The 18,458-nt window shown below is 54.0% G+C and overlaps 1 protein-coding gene across 2 annotated transcripts in view; it reads left to right on the top strand.

Annotated features, from left to right (window-relative positions):
- The window catches only part of NEURL1 (neuralized E3 ubiquitin protein ligase 1), an 80,070-nt gene that overhangs the window by 29,556 nt on the left and 32,056 nt on the right, over window positions 1–18,458 (top strand). The window contains exon 1 of one of the 2 annotated variants that reach the window (XM_070557077.1): window positions 15,729–15,972. The exons of the other annotated variant lie outside the window; for it this stretch is intronic. Coding sequence (XP_070413178.1) covers window positions 15,939–15,972 — 34 coding nt within the window. The 5' untranslated portion in view covers window positions 15,729–15,938. Of the gene's footprint in view, window positions 1–15,728; window positions 15,973–18,458 lie in introns of those variants that run through there. 2 annotated transcript variants of the gene reach the window in all.

The following is an 18,458-nucleotide window of genomic DNA, read 5'->3' as shown; positions in this document are numbered from 1 at the left end:
CTCCTGGTAACCAGCACTCCACTCTGTTTCTCTGAGTTTGACCCTTTTAGATTTCACATGTAGGTGATATCATACTTGTCTTTTTCTGTCTTGACTTATTTCACTTAGCATAATACCATCAAGGTTCATTCAAATTGTTGCAAATGGCAGTCTTTCCTTCTTTCTTCTTGGCCCATTATTTTTTATTTTTTTAAAGATTGGCACCTGAGCTAACATCTGTTGCCAATCTTTTTTTTTTCCTTCTTCTCCCCAAAGCCCCCCAGTACATACTGGTATGATCTAGTTGTGGGTCCTTCTGGTTGTGCTGTGTGGGACGCTGCCTCAGCATGGCCTGATGAGCGGTGCCATGTCTGCACCCAGGATCCAAACTGGCGAAACCCTGAGCTGCTGAAGCGGAGCACATGAACTTAACCACTTGGCCACGGGGCCTGCCCCCCATTATTTTTTATTGGGTTGTTTGTTTTCTTATTTTTGAGTTTTAAGAGTTCTTTACATATTCTGCATTCTCTCTTAGGTATGTACTTTGCAATGATTTTCTCCCAGTCTGTGGCTTGTCTTTTCATTTTCTTAGAAAAGATTTTTGATACTTTTTAGGTAATATTTAAGGAGATTGCATAGTTTCCTGGCATGCAAACCTGTCATAAACCAGTTCAGGGACAACATAACTTCTCATTTTGAGCATACAGTTCGACTGGAGGGAGCAGAAGAGTATGAAGGGACACCAGGGAAGCCCACACCAGTTTTGAAGAATCTGTGTGCTGTGGGCCTCAGTCATCATGTTTTCCAGAGGGAAGGGAGCTCATCATTGTGGCTGAGGACCCGGTTTTTATTTGAGGTGGCAATATGTCCAATGAAAAGACCACATATTCCAGCTTCCCTTGCAGTTTGGTGTAACTATGTGACTACATTGTAGTCAATGAAATAGAAATTAGAATTGTTGGGTGGACTTCGAATACAGCTCCTTTAAAGAGAAGCAGATAGCTGCTGTAGGTCCTTTGATTTTGGTATTCCATCCTCCTCCTGCTTTCTGCTTGGAATGTGGACATGGTGGCTGGAGCTTCAGCAGCTATCTTGGACCATGAAGCAAACTTGAAGTGTCTTGTGGAAAGGTGGGGTAGAAAGATAAAGGAAGCCTAGGTCCCTGATGACTGCTGAGCTTTCACACTAGCCTTGGACTGCATACCTACACACTTCTTCTATGTGAGCGAGAACACCTTCTGTGTTTAAAAATCTGTGTTATTTCTGGGTTTTGTTATTAGCAACCAAATGCAATTCCTAAAGGAATTTGGTTAATATGGCAATGGGTCAAGGGGACGTCATATACTGCATATATATTTACATCATTGAGATCATACTCTTAGAATATTTTTTTATCCTTGCTTTTCATACTTATCTTTATCGCTACCATTGTTTTCTCCATCATCACGACCATCTTCATCTTCATATCATCCTCTTCTTCATATTATTGTTGTGAATAATAATCATTTTCATTATTGTAGCAGTCTTTGAGAGAATTCACTTCTTGTTGGTAGAGGGTTTTTGTGTATAAAATGTATTTCTCTTGTTAAGTATTTCATTGGGGGATAAAGGAAAGGGAGTCTGAGGGAGGCTTTATCACTGAGGAACATGTGTAGAAATGGGTGGAGTTGGTACTCAAATCTAGGGCAGCCTCACTGTTCACTGGGCATTGGCCACATCAATCACTTCTGGCCTGTGAATGGCCAGCATTACTCCACATGGGGAGGCCCTCCAGGCACGTAAGTGAAATAATGGATGGATTTCATTCTTCTGCCAGGGTTCGCTGGTAGGGCAGGTCAGAGTCAGCAGTGCCTATAACGAAAGGTAGAGGAAATTGAACTTGATGGTGTAAGAAATAAGAAACGATTGAAGGTCTTGGGTAGAGGAATAGCGTGGTTTGTGTAGGAAGGATGGGGACAAGGTGGAGGGAACTCAAGGTGGGCAGGCCACGGAGCAGGCTCTCACAGTGGTCCAGGCCTGAAGTGGCGAAGGTCATGTGTTAGGCGGGTCATGTATTCAGCGGTTAAGCAGACATCAAGAGAGGATTAAACATGCAAAAACAATAAAGACAATTATCAGAGAAAATGCCTGTGTGAGGGAAAATAGGGAGGAAGTATGAGAGGCTGGGTGAGCCATCAGACCTCAGTGCAAATGTGACCATGAGTGAAGGAGACGGATAAGGAGGCAAGTTTGGTGAAGCATTTTACACTGCAGTGCAATTCTAAGGAAAGTTCGGCAAGGCCCTTGGGGAGTCCTCAAGCCCAAGCTCCAGTCACTGGTCAGAGGAGTGCCATGTCCGCAAGGAATGGGCCTGCCTTGATATCCCTGATGGCTCAGTCATTAGCTGGGAGCGGCTGTGGGAAGTGTGGCCTTGGAGCAAACACTGGGATGGATGGCAGAGCTCCAGAGCTGGGGCCCTCAGTCAGTTATGCTCCCTGCGAGGGAAGATCTAAGGGGATAACTGGGGTGTGGGATATGGAGAAGGTGACAGCTGCTGTCTCAGGGCTGTCATTGCAAATCACAAATGCTGTCCTGGACTGGCATAAACAGTGAGGTACTGTACTATCTCAGACCCCCGCAAGTTCAGGGGCTGGTGGATTTCAGGGGTGGTGGAGTCAGAGCTCTGAGATGAGGTCTAGCATGAGGCACTTTCCATCTCTCTGCTCTGCCTTCTCTGGGTTGACTTCTGTCTGGACTGGTAGCAACATGGCCACGGCAGTCCCAGGCATTGCAGCCAGACACAACAAGATCTGGAGGAAGAGGAAGAACTTCTCTCATGTGCTTCCTTCTGAGGAGCAAGGAAGCCTTTCTCAGAGGGGTCCTGCTGATTTCCCACTATGCTTCATTGGCCAGAAGTGGGTCCTGTGGCGGTTCTTGACCAATCACTGGCAAGGGGAAATGGAATCATTGTGCTTGGTTTATACCGGTGGATGGCAGCCCTGGCTGCACATTAGAACTAGCTGCAGAGCTTTTAGAAACCCCCCCGCCCGGGCCCTGCTCTCAGAGTTTCTGTATGAATTGTTCTGGAGTGGGGACTGGGCATCAGTAATTTTTTTTTTTTTTTAGATTTTATTTTTCCTTTTTCTCCCCAATGCCCCCCGATACACAGTTATAGATTCTTAGTTGTGTGTCCTTCTAGTTGTGGCATGTAATCAGTAATTTTATAATCCCCTTAGGTGATGCTAATGTGCAGCCAGGGTGGAGAACCGCTGTCATCTTGGAGTAGAATAGATGCTGGGGACTCAGCCACGATGTCTGTTACTGTCACTTACGAGTTTTGTGTATCTTGGGCAAGTCGCTTAACCTCTTTGAAGCTCGATTTGCTCATCTGTAAAGTGGGGGCTGGCAATAGCCGCTTCTGCAGTTACTGGGGAGACTGACTGAGCTCTTGGATGCTCATAGACTTTGCAAACTGTAAGTCACTGACACCTGAGGTATGGTTGCTCATCATCCTCCTTCAATTTGGAGGGAAAATTCAGCTTCTGTGCTGCTAGGAGCAGCCAGGGTGGAGATTTCTCCTGAGCATAGGTTCCTGCCATTAAAATAAAAAAAATGAAAGAGAAGGAAGAACGACAGACTGGGAAACCACAGGCAACTGCAGTGGGCTTTTTTCTTCTTGGAAGGCGTGGGTTTGAATGTGCTGCTATAAATGGTTTATGCAAATGAGGTGGAGGGGCTCATCTCCCTGCTGCCTGAATCCGGGAGACGCTGGGAGGGAGCTGGCACACGGTTTTCAGCATCTCCTCATTGTAGTCCTGCCGTGGGCGGTTGGGGGCTGGTGGATGCTCTCCTGCTGCCTCCAGGGAAGATGGTCAGATAAGGCTCTGGTTTCTCAGTGTTCCAGGACACACCTGGCTGCTTGGCTTCTTGGCCGTTTCTGCCCTAGTGAGCACCTGCTGGTGCTGCCAATAGTACTGAGGGAACAAGGAGGGCCACCTGGGGTCTGTGAGGTCATGGGTCAGGCAGTCTGTTTCCTTCAGGTACCACCGGGTCCACAGGGACCTAGGGCATCACAGCTGGGAGGGTGACCTCAGGGCTGTGATCTGGAGCCTGGAGAAGGGGAAGACCAGGGCCACCATCGCTCCTGGCCTCGTTTTTTCCCTCCTCTCCTTTTCTCGCTTCCTTCATAAAATATACTTTGAGCACTACCCAGCGCCCACCATGTTGGGTGCTGGGGATCCAGAGCTAAAAAGACACCTGTGTGCCCTCAGGTTTCTCCCAGTATGGGAAGGGGACCATTGCCATCACTGCAGGGCTGGGGCTGAGCAAAGGGCTGGACATGCCTTGGAAAAGGCAGGTCTGGTCTGCCCAGGGGCATTGGGATGACCTCAGGGTAAAGATCCCGCTGAACTGAGAGATGAAAGTGAGGTAGGAGTTTTTGAGTGACTAGTGTGGTGGGGGGCGTTCCAGGTAGAGGACCCGTGTTTGGAGAGCCATGGACATGTGTGGTGCAGTCATGTTCTAGGACACACGTGGCTCATGTGCATGGAGTATAGGTACTCGGGGTGGGAGGAGGTCCTGGGGGGTGAGGGCAGATACGCAGGCTGGGCTAGTTCACAGGGGGCCTTGAATACGCCCCAAAGGAGGGTCGAATTTATCCACTGTGGGCTCTGAGCTGGGCAGTGACCCAGCTGGATTAGTCAGGCAGAAAGGTCAGTCTGGCAGCCCTGAGGAAGGGGGATGGGAGGTCAAAGGCTGTTGGAAGAATTGTCCGAATCAGGGTGATGCTGGTGGCCTGAACTGTGGGAATAGCCAGGGGATGGATTTGAGAAGGATGCAGTGACTGCTCAGTAGGGGGAGGCCAGGCTGACACCAGACTTCTGGCCTGGCTAGTAGAATTCAAGGGGTAACCAGGCCCTGGAGCCCTGGGGAGGTACCCATGTTGGATGGGGTCAGGAAGGGGACCAAGAAGCAGTGATGCCCAGCTAGGAGCGTACTGGCCCATCCTTGGTTTTCCACCAAACCTTGGTGGAAAGGGGGTGAGAGGGCGGGTCTGCTGCTTCAGAGAGTGCAGGAATTCTTGACTGCTTCTCCCCAAATGATTCCCCTCCCACATCCCTGACTCAGGGAACTCCTGGTTCAGAGCTAAAGATGCATGAGTCAAATGCTCCATTTTACAGATGTGAAAACTGTGGCCCACAGAGGAGATGGACTTGCCCAAGGTCACAGAGTGAATTATGGGGGCAGAATCATGGCTAGTAAAAATAGACCCCCAATCAAAGACTAATGGAACCCATCTCCCTTAATTGACCCTGAGAGCGGAGAGCTCTCCTCTGGGCAGGAGAAGTGGGTTTGGCTAACCAGGGTTGAAGTTATGAGGGGTGGGGCATTGTTTTAGAGAGGGGACGGGGCTCTGTGGGGAGAGATACCTGTTCCTATTTGCCTAGAAGTGGGGCCCAACACAGGAGCTGCATTAACCCACCTCCTGGAGCCCTTATCCCACCAGGAGGGAGGCACCTATGCAGACATTAAAAGGGATCACCCTCCTTGAATCTCCCCAATCCCAAGTAGGCTTCTGCAGACCTTCCAAGCCTTGGTTTTACCATGGGCTATAGGACCTGCCTGGAACCCGGGAGTCCTGACTCCCAGGGAAGGCTTTGTCCTCTGAACTTTAATTTTTTTTTTTTTTTGGTGAGGAAGATTCTCCCAGAGCTAACATCTGTGCCATTCTCCCTCCACTTTGCATGTGGGACCCGCCACAGCATGGCATGATGAGCAGTGAGTAGGTCCATGCCCGGCATCCAAACCCACGAATCCCAGGCCGCTGAAGCAGAGCATGCAAACCCATCCCCTGCGCCACCAGGCTGGCCCCTGTCCTCTGAACTTTGATGCTGCAGAGTCCATCCTGTGTACTGCTGTGGTCTCTGGTGGCTTGCCTGACCCTGGGCTCCAGCAGCTGGAGGGAGGGAGGAAGAAAGTAATCCCAAAGAGTGTGGCCTCTTGGGGGAGGAGCCTGAGAGAGAGGGAAGGAAGGTGGGAGCAAGGGATGGACGTGCAAATCGGGAGATGGGGCAGCTGCAGGGAGGAAAATGGGTTTCCTGTCATTGCCTTCACCCTGTGCTGACTGCCCCTCATGGGCTGTCCTTTAGGCGGGAAGACCACGGTCCCGACAGTGGCCTTTGGTCAGCCACAGCTGAGCCCTGGCTCCAGAGGGAGGGGCTACCAGCACCGATCCAGCCACATGCTCATGGTCCCCATTCCTTTAGGGACTAAGAGCCACTTTGTGGGGCTTCCTGATGATGTGATGTGAGATTGTCTAGGGTTGGGGTCAGGGACTCAGTTTGGGCCAAGGGTAGAGGTACAGCACAGGGGACAGAGTTCCTTCATCAGTTCAGTGGTCATGAGAGCCGCCAGCCTCTCTGAGAGGCCCTGAATGGACCGCTGTACTCACAGGTGCCTCTGTGCCTGGGGTCCTGCCCTCGACTCTGCAGCCAGCCTGGCCGATGTCCTCTGTGCTCCAGGTCATGCATGGCCCTTGGGGGTTGAGAACAGAGCAGGCATAGTTCAGTGGCTGGACCCCAGGTTGGTCATCCCTTTTGCTCTGTGAGAACAGAAGCTTCTGTTTCAGAGCCTGGCTGAGCCCCCTGCTCCTGGAAAGGACCTGCCTTCCCTTTCTCTTTCCAGAGCATTTTCGGGTTTGTGTCTCAGGGCCTGTGAGGGCTGGGCCCCCCCTGCATTCATCTGCCAGTTCCCCGTTGCACGCGTGTGTGGTGTAAAGCCCTGGGTCCTGGAGCTCAGAGTCCCCTTGGACTCCCCAGTGTGGAAGTGCCAGAGTGGGCGGGGTCGGGCCTGTGGGTGGGGGCAGGACAACGACTGTGGAAACACCACAGCCCGAGTCCAGAACTGGCTCACATTGGGATCAACAGTTTTGTGTTTGTGCCTGTGCCGACCCTGGGCCCCTCCGACTGATGCCGTGTTTATATAATTGAAGGCGGCTTTTCTCAGGGCAGCACTGTGTAATTGACAAAGCCCAGGACCTTGGACTCCTGAGTCTGAGATCTGGGTTCTGGACCGAGCTTGGGCGCTTTCTAGCTTTGGCAATTCATTTCTATCTCCTTGAGCCTCTCTGTTTTTCTCATGTATTAAAAGGGATGAGCATCTGCCCTGTGGTCCCTCATAGGGTGCATTTGCAAATCCAGTAAGATTTTGGTGAAAGTGTTTTGTCTCTTTTAAGCACTGGGTCGTTATTCCCGGAGGCCACTTGGCAGAGAGGCAAGTGCCTGGACTCTGATGTCTGGTAGACATGCGTGCAAATCCCGGCTTAGCTGCGTATTAGCTGTGTGACCTGGGACGCAGTGTTTGGCTTCCTAGAGCCTCCATTTTCCGTTCCCCGCGCCACTGCCTCTGGGGGCCCAGAGCAGGGGTTTCAAGATGCCGGAAGTAGATGTAATTTTCTTGATTGGTCTGGGTCCTTATTTGTCTTAGTTTCTGCCTAATTTTTGCAGGAGGAGGAGGTGCTGAGACCCTCACTGATGGGGTAAAGGCCTTCAGGGGAGCCAGGTCAGAGACCACTGTGTGGTGGGGAGGCCGCCAGGCCCGGTGGGACTGAGGAGCTCTGAGGGACAGAGGCCCCGGGGCGGCTGGTGGAGCAGCTCTGGGGAGAGGCCTCTCTCTTGGGCTGGGGATTCTGGGACCTCGGGCCCCACCCGTCCTCCGACAGCCCCTGGGACTCTCAGCTCAGCCTTCTGCTCTGCTGAATGGCTTCCCGGATCTGGCCTGGTCAGCAGCCCGGTCCTCTCCAAAGCTGTCCCCGTGACCATTTGCTTGGACAGTATCCGCTGCCCACCGTCCTGGGAGGTGCCCTGTGCAGTGCTTAGGAGCGCAGGCTCCAGAGGCCAGCTGGCCCATGGTCCAATCCCAACGCTGCCATTTCCCACTCTGTGTCCCGGGTTCTCATCTGCGAGCTGGGGTAAGGCCGGGGCCTCTGTGTTGAGTTCAGGATGCAGGTGTCTCATCCACAGGACTGTCGTGGATGTGGCACTTCCTGTGCGTTCCACACTGTTCTGAGCACACTATGTGTGTGAACTCACTTCGTCCCCCAGCAGCCCTATGAAGTAGGCACTGTCGTCATCAACCCCATTTTCAGCAAAGGAAATAGACACCAAATGGGGGTTAGAACTGGAATTTGAACCCAGGCAGTCTGACTCCAGAGCCTACTCTTCACCACCACCTGTGAAGCACCTGGTGTAGACATGTTCTAAGTGGTGGCAATGACTCATATTTAGTGTTGTCAGGTTATTGGGGTTTGGCCAACAGTGCTGCTATTGGGGGTGCCCCAGCCCCAGGGCCTGGCCCTTGTGGGGTCCTGCACCGTCACTCTCTTGTGCCCACTAAGGCCCAATGTCTGAGACCGAGTGTTGGAGTGAGAGGCCCCAGCAGTGGGGGGAGGCGGGGCCAGGGCCAGGGTGCAGGAGTAGAGGTAGGGGACAAGTCAGCTGGTCCTGGGCTCTGCCATCCCTCGGTAAGCCGGACCTGGGAGGGGCAGGAAGCAGGAGAGAGCCCGAGGAAGCAGGCTTCTCAGAGGCAGGAGGGTGGGCTGAAGGGGCCCTAGGGGGCCCTCCCAGCCTGAGGGTGGCCTCAGTGGGCTGGGGGCTGAGCACCAGAAGAGGTGGGCAGCGGGAGTCCTGGCTGAGCCATGGGGGCTAAAGGTGTGTGTGTGAATGTGTGTGAGAACGAAAGAGACGGGGGCGGGGGAGGGAGGAAGTGAGGGGGTGGGTGGGGTGGAGGAGGGTGCTCTCTGCCTGCTGAGAGGGGATTGAACCTCCTGCTTGTTGGCTCCAGCTTTTCTCATAATCCGGGCAGGCCCAGCAGGATCAGCCCAGTGTGTTTACACATCTCCGAGGGAGGAGGCTCATGCCTTGCTCCAGCACACGTGTCCTGTCTCCTGCGTCACCTTGGGTCTCCTCATCTCTCTGCCTCACCTCCCCCATAAATGTCTCCTTGTCTGCCCTTCCTCAGCCTCCTCAGCAAGGTTATAATTTAGGGAGCATCTTATGAATTCAGACCCTCGTCATTTATCACCTGTGATCATTGAGACAAGGGCTGGCTTCAAGTTTAAAATTCATTCTACCCCTGAACAAAAGCAGAGCACTAACCAGGTGACAAGGGACGATGTTTAATCTGCCTACTTAGGAGAACCTGCTGTTACCCAGCACTCTGAAACGGCATTTGCATATAAGGCATGCGTGCGATGATACGAATACGGCTTAGAGCAGAGACTGGTGCAAGGTGAGCGGTGCTGAGCTGACCGTGCTGGCGGGATGCTGAAGGCAGTCATTATCTCTCACAGCTGATACCCCCTTCTTCTCCTTGATGTAACATTTATACTTAGTGCTGTACTCGTATCCTGCATCCTAAGTCACTCCTCTCTGAGGTTGGGGCAGGGATCTCAGCCCCTCCAGGTTTTACCTGGATTCCCGAGTTCTCTGGGTCTCTGAACAACAACATTGACAGCGACAGTTACTATTACTTGTTGGGCCAAGTACTGGGTTTGGAGAAGCTTGGTGGCTTGCCCAGTTAAGTAGCAGGCGAGCTTGCCTGTCTGATCTCAAGACCAGAGCTCCCACCCTCCATGAGGGTGGGGTGGGCCCATCACCCACCCTTCCTGGCCAGTGACATAGATCTTATCACAGGCAAATGTTTGCTTCCTGCTGGGGATTCTGAGGGTGTGGCCTCCATCTGGCACACTCTGTTCTGGGATTTGAAACCTGGTTTCTTCCTTGTTCTGTCCTTTCTGCCTGGCATGGATGGTGATCCCTCTGTCTAGTGCAGGCTGGCTGGGATGGCCCTGCGGCCCGGACCTGGGGAGCAGGAGGAGGTGTGTTTGTGTCCTGGAGGGTTTAAGAAAGGGCTGCTTGGCCCTGGGCCCGGGGCCTGGGAGGGGCGCCCAGCTCCAGGCTGTTTTCTCAGATTCCCTTTTGGTCTCCGCCCCCGCCTCCACACCTGTTGTGTTCCCATCATCCTGGGCGGCTGGCAGCTGTCACTGCTGGGGCACCTGTCCCAGCCCCAGAGGACGACGCCCTAAGGGCTCCTTGGCTTCAGTTTCTCTGCAGCACACAGCTCGTGCCCTCTGTCTCTGCCTCTCTCTGTGTCTTTGTCCTCGTCTCCACGCACATTGCTTTTCCTTCCAGGCCCCAGGCGGCAGCCTCCATTCTCATCCTGGTTCTGGGCATGGGAGGAAGCTTTAGGGTGGGGTTCGCTGCTCCCTATTCTCCAGCTACAGGTCCCGTCTAACAGGGTAGGGAGGATGACCCTGGCAGACTGGCCTTAAGCCCTAAATGCTAGGTGACTCATCAGTTCAATCAAATTATCCCTTGTTCTTGATGAGAAAGACACTATAGCAACCAGAAGCTGCGTCCCAGCTCCTCTCCAGCAGGGCCATCTCCCCTCCCTGACCCATCTCTATGGACCTCTCCAGACACCAGGCCCCTCTGCCCATCTCATAAAGAGAACTTATCGCTTCTCCTTGACCAGTCTTGTCTTCTGTGCCTTCTGATGCCCTGACCTGTATGTCATATTAAGCTCCAGAAGACGTTAGACCTGAGTTCAAGGCCTCCTTACCCTCTACCCACTGTGTGACCATGCGAAAGCCTACAACGTACCAGGCCTCCTTTGCTACACCTGTATAATGGGCAAGTTACTTCTTGGGCTGCCTGAAGGCAGTGGCTGGACCCGGTGCTCTCTTGGGGCTCCTTCCCCTCAGAGATCTTGGAGTCTGCGATTCCGATGGTTTCTATTGTCCAGTGAACTTGTTCTATGTTTTGTTCTGCAGTTTCTGGGTCTGCCCTATACTTTATGTTCTGAGAAGGCAGGCTCAGCCTAGGGGTGTGGGTGCTGGGCCTTTGGGGACATGGATGAGAAAGGACTTGGTGAGGAGAGACTTGAGCTGAGTAGCCTACCGTGGAGAACAAGATGGTGCCCAAGAGGGAAGAGGAGCAGGCAGAAAGGGGTCAGGAGACAGCGAGATGGCAGGGGGAGGAGGAAGGCCCTGGTGGGGAGGGTCTGGGGGGCTGAGGGGGTTCAGAGAGCCAAGGGGGTGGAGGGTCCCTCGATGGGGCCAGAGAGCAGATGCAGCCAGTGGCTAGCCAGAAAGAGAGGGGTTCTTTCTGAAGCCCAGCAGGGTTTCTCTCAGAATGAGTTGCTTCCCAAGGACACATCCAGCCCTGCCTTCTGCCTGTGGGCTCTGAGGCATTACAGCCCCCACCCAGGGCACAGACAGGTCTACCTTCTGCAAGGTTTCCAGGATGGGCTCGCCTGTTAGCAGGCAGGAAGTCCGGTCTTATGCCAGTGCTTGATCTCTTCTGCCTTCATTTAGGCTCCATCCCTGGGACGTCACCTCCTGTCTACTGGAAAACACCTAGGCTCTGCCTCTGCCTGGAACCCTTCTGATCTCTTCAGAAGGTCCATCTTCCCCTTGTTTTCTCTTCTGTAAGCAAGAAGAGCCCTTGCCCTTTGACATTTTTTGGATAGAGCATGAGTTTTGATGCAGGCAGTTCTGGGTTTGAGCTCTGGCTTGTCTTGCCTTCAGCGTTCTCTCTCTGAGCCTCAGTTTCACAGCCTGCAGGATGGGGATGATTATAATCCTGCAGGCATGTTGTGGGGATTAGGTGAGATTATGTGTGTGAAATGCCCAGCATGGTGCCTGGCACACAGTAAGTGTCCAATAAACGGTAGCATTTATAACCTCTTCTGTAGGTTTGCTTCTAGATTCTCCATTCCTCTTTCATGTCCTTTCTATCCTTTCACATCCCCTTTCACATCCCTTCTGGCTACAGAACAGAAATAATAATTCTACCACAGCCAAAGTAACCTCGTTCCTTGATCCCAGCATGGCTCCTGCTTGGCTTCTGAAGGGTGGAAGTTGGGTCTTGCCCACCACCGGGTCTACAATTGGCACTCAGTGAATGAATGAATGATGTAGGTCAGTGGTTCTCTCAGCCTTATGTATAGTAACAGAATCCTTTATGAAATTGTATGTGATGCCCCAATGAATAAAACAGGAGAGGTACAACACTGGCTGCCACAGCTTCTATAGAGGCCTGGACACTGCTCTGGGGAGGTGGGGTGGGGGGGCCCTCAGACCCAGGACATTGCCACTTCCTGTTTAAACTGGGGAAGTAGGTTGTAGGAAAGAGGACCCATGTCTGCTGGACAAGCCTTCCAGACAGTAGCGTGTGAAGGCCCAGGAGCCGCCCAGGCTGCCTGCCAGTTCTCTACTCCATTCTGAGCGAGGGCTGCTGCCCACCTGCAGGACTCCCGGTTTGCTGAGCCTTCACCCTGTCCCCATCCCTGCTTGGTTACTCTCCCCCCACCCCTCCACCCCATCCTGTCTCCAGAAAGTTACATGAATTCAGTTCTATTCATGAGATATTTTCTGAGCAACTGCTCTGTGCAGGCACGATGCTAGGCCTCGGGGAGTGAGCTGTGTCGGGTACAGGCCCGACCTTGCTGGATGGTGCTGCTTTCTCCCCTAGTACCTTTGCCTCCTCCTATGCATTCTCCACACCAGATGGCAGAGTGACCTTTTAGAAACACAGGTCTGGTCTTGTTTCCCCCCTGCTGAAACCTGTCCGGGGTTCCCTATTGCTCTCAGAAAGAAGGCCAGATTCTTCACCCTGCTCTTTGAGGCCCTCCTGGTGTGTCCCCAGACCACCTTGGCCTGCCACCAGAAAATTTCCCCAGGTCCTCTACCATCCCTGCTCCAGCGATACCAACCTTGCTTCTTGAATGTGCAGGGCTCCCTCCAGCCACAGGGCCTTTGCACATGTTGTGCTCAGTCTCTGGAGCACTCTCTCCCCTAACTTACCTCTATAACCCATGGACATGCCTACCTTTCCTTCACCATTGCTTTTCAGAAAGGCATGCCCTGAGCCCCCAGAACCTTGCTCTTCTCTTTCAGAACACTTCTGGGACTGTGATGAAATGTTCCTTAGTGAGACTACATGATAAATGTCTGTCTCCCTCTGGACTGTAAGTCCACGAGAGCCGGGACCTATCTATTGTTGATCACCATTGCATCCCCAGCTTAGTGTCTGGCACTTAGTAGGCATTCAATAAATGCTGGTCAAGTTGAATTGTTGAGATGCATGCAGGAGAAGCCAGGGCAGGCAGACAAGGCCGCAGCTAGGCCATGGCTATTTCTGTGAAGGGCAGCGTAAGATGGGATGGGAGAGGCATAGCTCGGGCTCAGAGGAGAGACAAGCTCCAAGAAGCGGGACTCATTCTGCACCGAGGGCCCTAAGAAGGCTTCCCAGAAGAGGTGGTTTCAGTGCTCTGGGGGTGGGAAGACCAGGCTGGCCATGTGGGAGCGGTTGGTGGGGAAAGGCCCAGCCAGGTGCATTAGAAAGCAGGCAGGATGAGAGGGGTTGACTCTGCTGCTGCAGGAACAGCCTCCAGAGCAGCCGCTTTTTGCCTTAGTTTCCTCATCTGTAAAATGGGCATAAAAATGCCACCTATCTCTTAGGGTTGTCATGAGGATTTTTTTTTTTTTGAGGAAGATTAGCCCTGAGCTAACATCTGCTGCCCATACTCCTCTTTTTGCTGAGGAAGACTGGCACGGAGCTAACATCTGTGGCCATCTTCCTCTACTTTATATGTGGGATGCCTGCCACAGCATGGCTTGCCAAGCAGTGCCGTGTCCACACCCGGGATCTGGGCTGGTGAACCCCGGGCTGCCGAAGTGGAATGTGTGAACTTAACTGCTGCGCCACCAGGCCCCTGTCATGAGGGTTGAACGAGTTAATATGTGTAATGTGCTCAGAACAGCCTGGCACACAGTCAGGCCTTGTGTTGGCTATTATTATGTTTATTTTCCCCACAAAGGTGTTTGGGTTATTTCCTCTCGGTCAGACTTTGGCTCAGCCTCCCTCCCCCAGAGGACCTGGGTGTGTGTGCCATGGAGCGTGTGTGCACATACGTGTGGCTGTGCACAGCCACAGGTGAGCACATGCCTGTAGAAAGGGGCAGCTGTTTGTGGAATCAGTGTGGCAGCTTCTCCCAGGGAGAAGAGTCAGGCACACCTTTGGCCTGAGAGAAGGATTAGCGCGCCGGGCTTGTGGGCACTTTCCCCCAGGGCCTGCCCAGCCCTCTGGCTGATGACCCTTGGTCAGGACTGAATGCTCCTCCCCCTTCTCCAGACCCACACAGGGTGGCAGCAACAGGGTCATGCGGCGGGGGCTCAGGGCCCAGCACAGCCCCTCACAGTGCCAGACCTCTGAGTTCCATCTGATAGGAGATGGCCCCCGCCTTTCCCACGGCTCTCTCCCCAGCCCCCACCCCTCTGCCCTCTGGCTTTCCCTCCCCACCCAGATCTTTCCCTGGGAACCCAGATCCCTGACCCTGAGGACAGGGGCTGGGGGCTGGGCCAGGGCCTGAGAGGAGGGAGCTGTCCTGTTTTCCTGGGAGAGGCCCCTGTCCTGCAGAGATCCTGTGATGGGTGATGGACTGTGCAATTGTCCCACGGACCCAGGCCTGAGTCCTGGCTCTGTCTCTGACCTGCTGGGTAACATCAGGCAAGTTCCTGAGCCTTTTGGAGCCTCCACTCTCTTTTCTGTAAAATGGACATAACAGCAGCCCCTGCCACCCAGAATATAAATCAGATAGTGCACGCAGTGCCTGGTGCACAGTGAGTGCTCAGTGCACGGGGGGCTGCTCTTCTGGTGATGCCCTGGGGCTCCCAGCATGCTTGCCCAGCGCTAGGGGGCCTGCCTTCCTGCCTTCCTGCCTTCTCTGTCTGCACCTTCACTCAGCCCTGCATGTGGGGTGCCAGGTTCCACACTCAAGATTTCTCCAGAGACTGTGTGAGTTTGTGGGAGGGTGCGTGTGTTGAGTGTACATTGCAAAGTGTGTACGTAACCATGTAAGTATGCGCCTGGTGGGCAGTATGTGGCTAAGTGGGTACAACGGTGAATGCTTGCGAGTGCTTATGAACCTGTGTTTGTGCACGTACGTGTGACAGGGTGTAGACAGGTGATGTGGTCTGCATACTTTGGCCTAGGTTCATATGTATTTATGATTAAAGGGATGGTTTGGTGCGGGAATCAAAGCGTGGATTCCAGTGCCATACTGCCTGGGTTTGCATCCCAGCCCTGCTGCTTTCTAGGTCCATCGCTTCTCTCTGTTTCAGTTTTTTCATTTGTAAGATAATCATAATAATGGTTCCTATTGATAATAACAATAATACTGAACTCATCATTCAGCCCAGGAGGACCAAAGGAGTTAATACTCCTACAGCGCTCTCAGTAGAGCCTGGAGGAAGATAGAAGCAGTGTTCGCTGTTTGTTGTTAAGCTTCACCAGCCAGACTGTAAGCCTCTTGCGGGCAGGGACAAGGTCTGTTTTGCTCACCATGGTATCCTCATTGCCTTGCCCAGTGTCCACATGTTGTAGGTGCGTGATGGCATGTAAAGGGCTGAAGGCGTGGGTGAATGGTGAGGTTGTGTGTGTGTATCTGTGATGAGGGGTGTGATGGGGAATGTGCATAGGTGCATGTGTGTGTGTGTGTGTGTTTTTATGTGTCTGCTCCGGCTGGGGCATCTCCAGCGCTTTCTGGAGCTTGGCTATTTCAGGAAGCCTCTAGTCTCCTCCTCCTTATGTAAATAAACATGACAGATCCCATCGCCTGTACCAGCGCGGGGAGGTGGGGGAGGCTCCGGGAGTGGGTGGGAGCTGGGAGGCAGCAGTGAGCAGGGCCAGAGGGGTGTGCGTGTGTGCGTGTGTGCGTGTGTGGCCGGCCTCGCGGGCTGGCGGCCGTGTGCGGGAGGGAGTGCGTGGGGGCACGGGAGGGGTGGGCTCGGCCCTGCCATGCCGGCTGCCGGCCGCGGGGGAGGAGGGGGGGCAGGAGGAGGGGAGCTGGCGGCCAGGGCGGCTCCGTGACGAGGCCAGCCGGCTAAACGGAGGTGGCTGTACTGCCCGCTGCCCGTGATGGGGGGACAGATCACCCGGAGCACCCTCCACGGTAAGGCCCCAGCTGATGACTGGGGGGGTCCGCCCATCCCCAGCCTGGGGACCACCTGGGGAGGCTGGGGCCAGGAGCACTGGGGCTGAGGGTATGGTCAGCCCCCTGCCTCTTCACTCCTTGGTGGGCTCCAGGACCATGGGAGGGGGCGCCTTTGGGTGGGGGAAAGCAGTGGGCCTGGGAAAAGCAGGAAAGGGGGCTTTCCCTGGCAGCTGGCGAGGTCAGGCAGCTGAGACTCCCCGCAAAGTCTCCTTGTCCTCTTACCTCCCCAGGGTGCTGACCAGCCCCTAAGTAGGATGTGAGGTCCATACCCTCCTCTCCTAGAACTAAGGAAAATCACAGTTAGACAGCTGGGGCGGGGGGGGGGGACCTGTTTGTGAGTCCTGGGATGCAGGCCATGGAGGTCAGCGCTGTGTTCCATGATGGAGCCGTGGAGAGATGTGCGGGCACACATGTGTGTGCATGAGGATGTGTGCATGTCTGTGCTCATGAGTGTGCATTGGAGGTATCTGTGGCTGTGTACCTGTGCCAGTCTGTGCTTAAGCACGTGGGTAAGCAAGTGACAGCCCCCTACATTGCCTTACCTCTGTGGTTCTCAAAATATGCACTCTGCTGGGGAGGCCAGTGAACTTCTGACCCCTGGGGTTCACGTCCACAGACCAGACCGACAGGCAGGCAGGTGAAGGGGTGGAAGGGAGGAGCACCAGCTGGCTCCCTACTTGCAGACTCCTGCATGCCCGACTCCTGTGCCCTCATCTGCCTGGCTTGAGCGCTGTGGTCTTAGGAGTAACATGGACGATGTGACACCAGACCCACAAGGGGAAACCTTCCCAGGGACTTGCTTTGTCATCGCTGGGCCCCGGGAGCTGGGGTTCCTGTACAAACTGGCTGACTCTAGAACAGTCTGGGCTGACCTTGCGGAGTCCCTGCCACACTCCCCTGTGGCCCCTCCTCCCCCCTCGGACAGGGTATTAGGAGATGGGGCAGCCTCCATCTGCTGGGTCCAGTGGGCACTGGCACCCTGGGAGAGGCCCAAGAAGGAAGGACGGTGATGGCAGGAGTGAGTGGGAAGCTGTGGCCAGGACTGGTGACCAGGTGGCTTCCCCCTTCTAGGTGCTGGACTTTGAGAGAGTAATTTCTAATTAAAAAAGAAAAAGGCATGGAAGGAGACATGGGAAAAGCAAGTCATTGGCTCTCTTAAAAGGAAATGAATTTTGTCCTGGGCCTGGAGGGATAAGTGACAGATGGAAGGCCCTGAAGACACATAATCTGGAGCTGGCCAGGGGCAGTGCCAGTGGCCTGGGCCTTGGCCTGAGACTCGGGCTGGGCTGACCTGGGCCTGGCCCTGCCCGTCTGTGGGACGGGAGCTCCTCTCAGGGCTCATTGGCCCCAGCGGGGCCTGTTGGCAGAGGGTCTGGGCCAACTGGCATTTTCCACTGGAGTCAGACTTGGGCAAGCCTGTGGCCTGGGAAGGACTTAGAGGCCTTCAGAACAGGCTCAGGACGCAGCACGCTGTCCCCCAGCTGTGTGGGAGCACAGACTTCAGAGGGGAGGGAGGACCCCGAGACCACCCGAGATGGTAGGTGGTCGTCAAAAGCTCATGCTCTGGAGTAGGTAGACGTGCGTTACAGCGAGTGTCTTCCTGAGCCTCGGTTTTCTCATCTGTCAGTGGGGCTAATAATAGTACCCTCCTCATAGGATTATTGTGAGGGTTACACAAGACAATGTGAGCAACGACTTAACATGCGCAAAAGCAAAAGGGCTTAGAAAGGCATTCTGAGGCCAGGGTCATATTCCCTCCCTTCCCCCGTGGGACAGGAGGATAACTTGGGGTATGCTGGGAACTCTAGGAGTTGGGCGTCCAGGCTGGGTGGCCACTGGTGAGTGCTAATTAAAAGTCTCATCTGCCTTGATGGCCACCCGCTTGCCAGGACCACCCTACTCAGGCTGGGCCCTTGCTAAGCGGTCTGGCCCCGCCTCAGCCTACCATCAACATGAGCCAGAGATGGGGGTGGGGGTTGTGGAGAGGGGGTATTTCCCTGTACCCACAGAGCACCTTAGCCAGAACCCCTGGGTGCATGTCCTCACGTGTCCTCACCCATGTCCACACCTACGTGTGCCCACACCTGTGCACGGGCTGCCCTGGTGGCTCTGGTTTCACCTCCTCCTGGGCGGTGAGTTGGGGGAAGTGAGAGATGCAGGGGGGTTCCTCCTTCCCACGGGTGCACTCAGCCCACCGCCTGACTCCCTAAGACGTAGTTACATAGTTCTTGATGTTATTTTCACTGTGGGCTGGTTCAAGCTGAAGATTTTAGATGGCTTGGTGACAGTGAGAGGTGAAGGGAAAGTGACAGAGTAACCCGAGACTGTGTGTGTGTGGAGTTTATCTAGTGTGTTTGTGGACATGTTCTGGCTGGCTGTGTTTCTGGTGTCCACAGATTGTGTATTTGTGTTTGATGTGTAAGTGTATCTATCTGTGTAATGTT

Source organism: Equus przewalskii, chromosome 1 (assembly GCF_037783145.1).
Source record: "Equus przewalskii isolate Varuska chromosome 1, EquPr2, whole genome shotgun sequence".
In the NCBI taxonomy this organism is placed as follows: Eukaryota; Metazoa; Chordata; class Mammalia; order Perissodactyla; family Equidae; genus Equus; species Equus przewalskii.
Note: the sequence above shows the minus strand (reverse complement) of the source record. Positions and strands in the feature narration are given on the sequence as shown.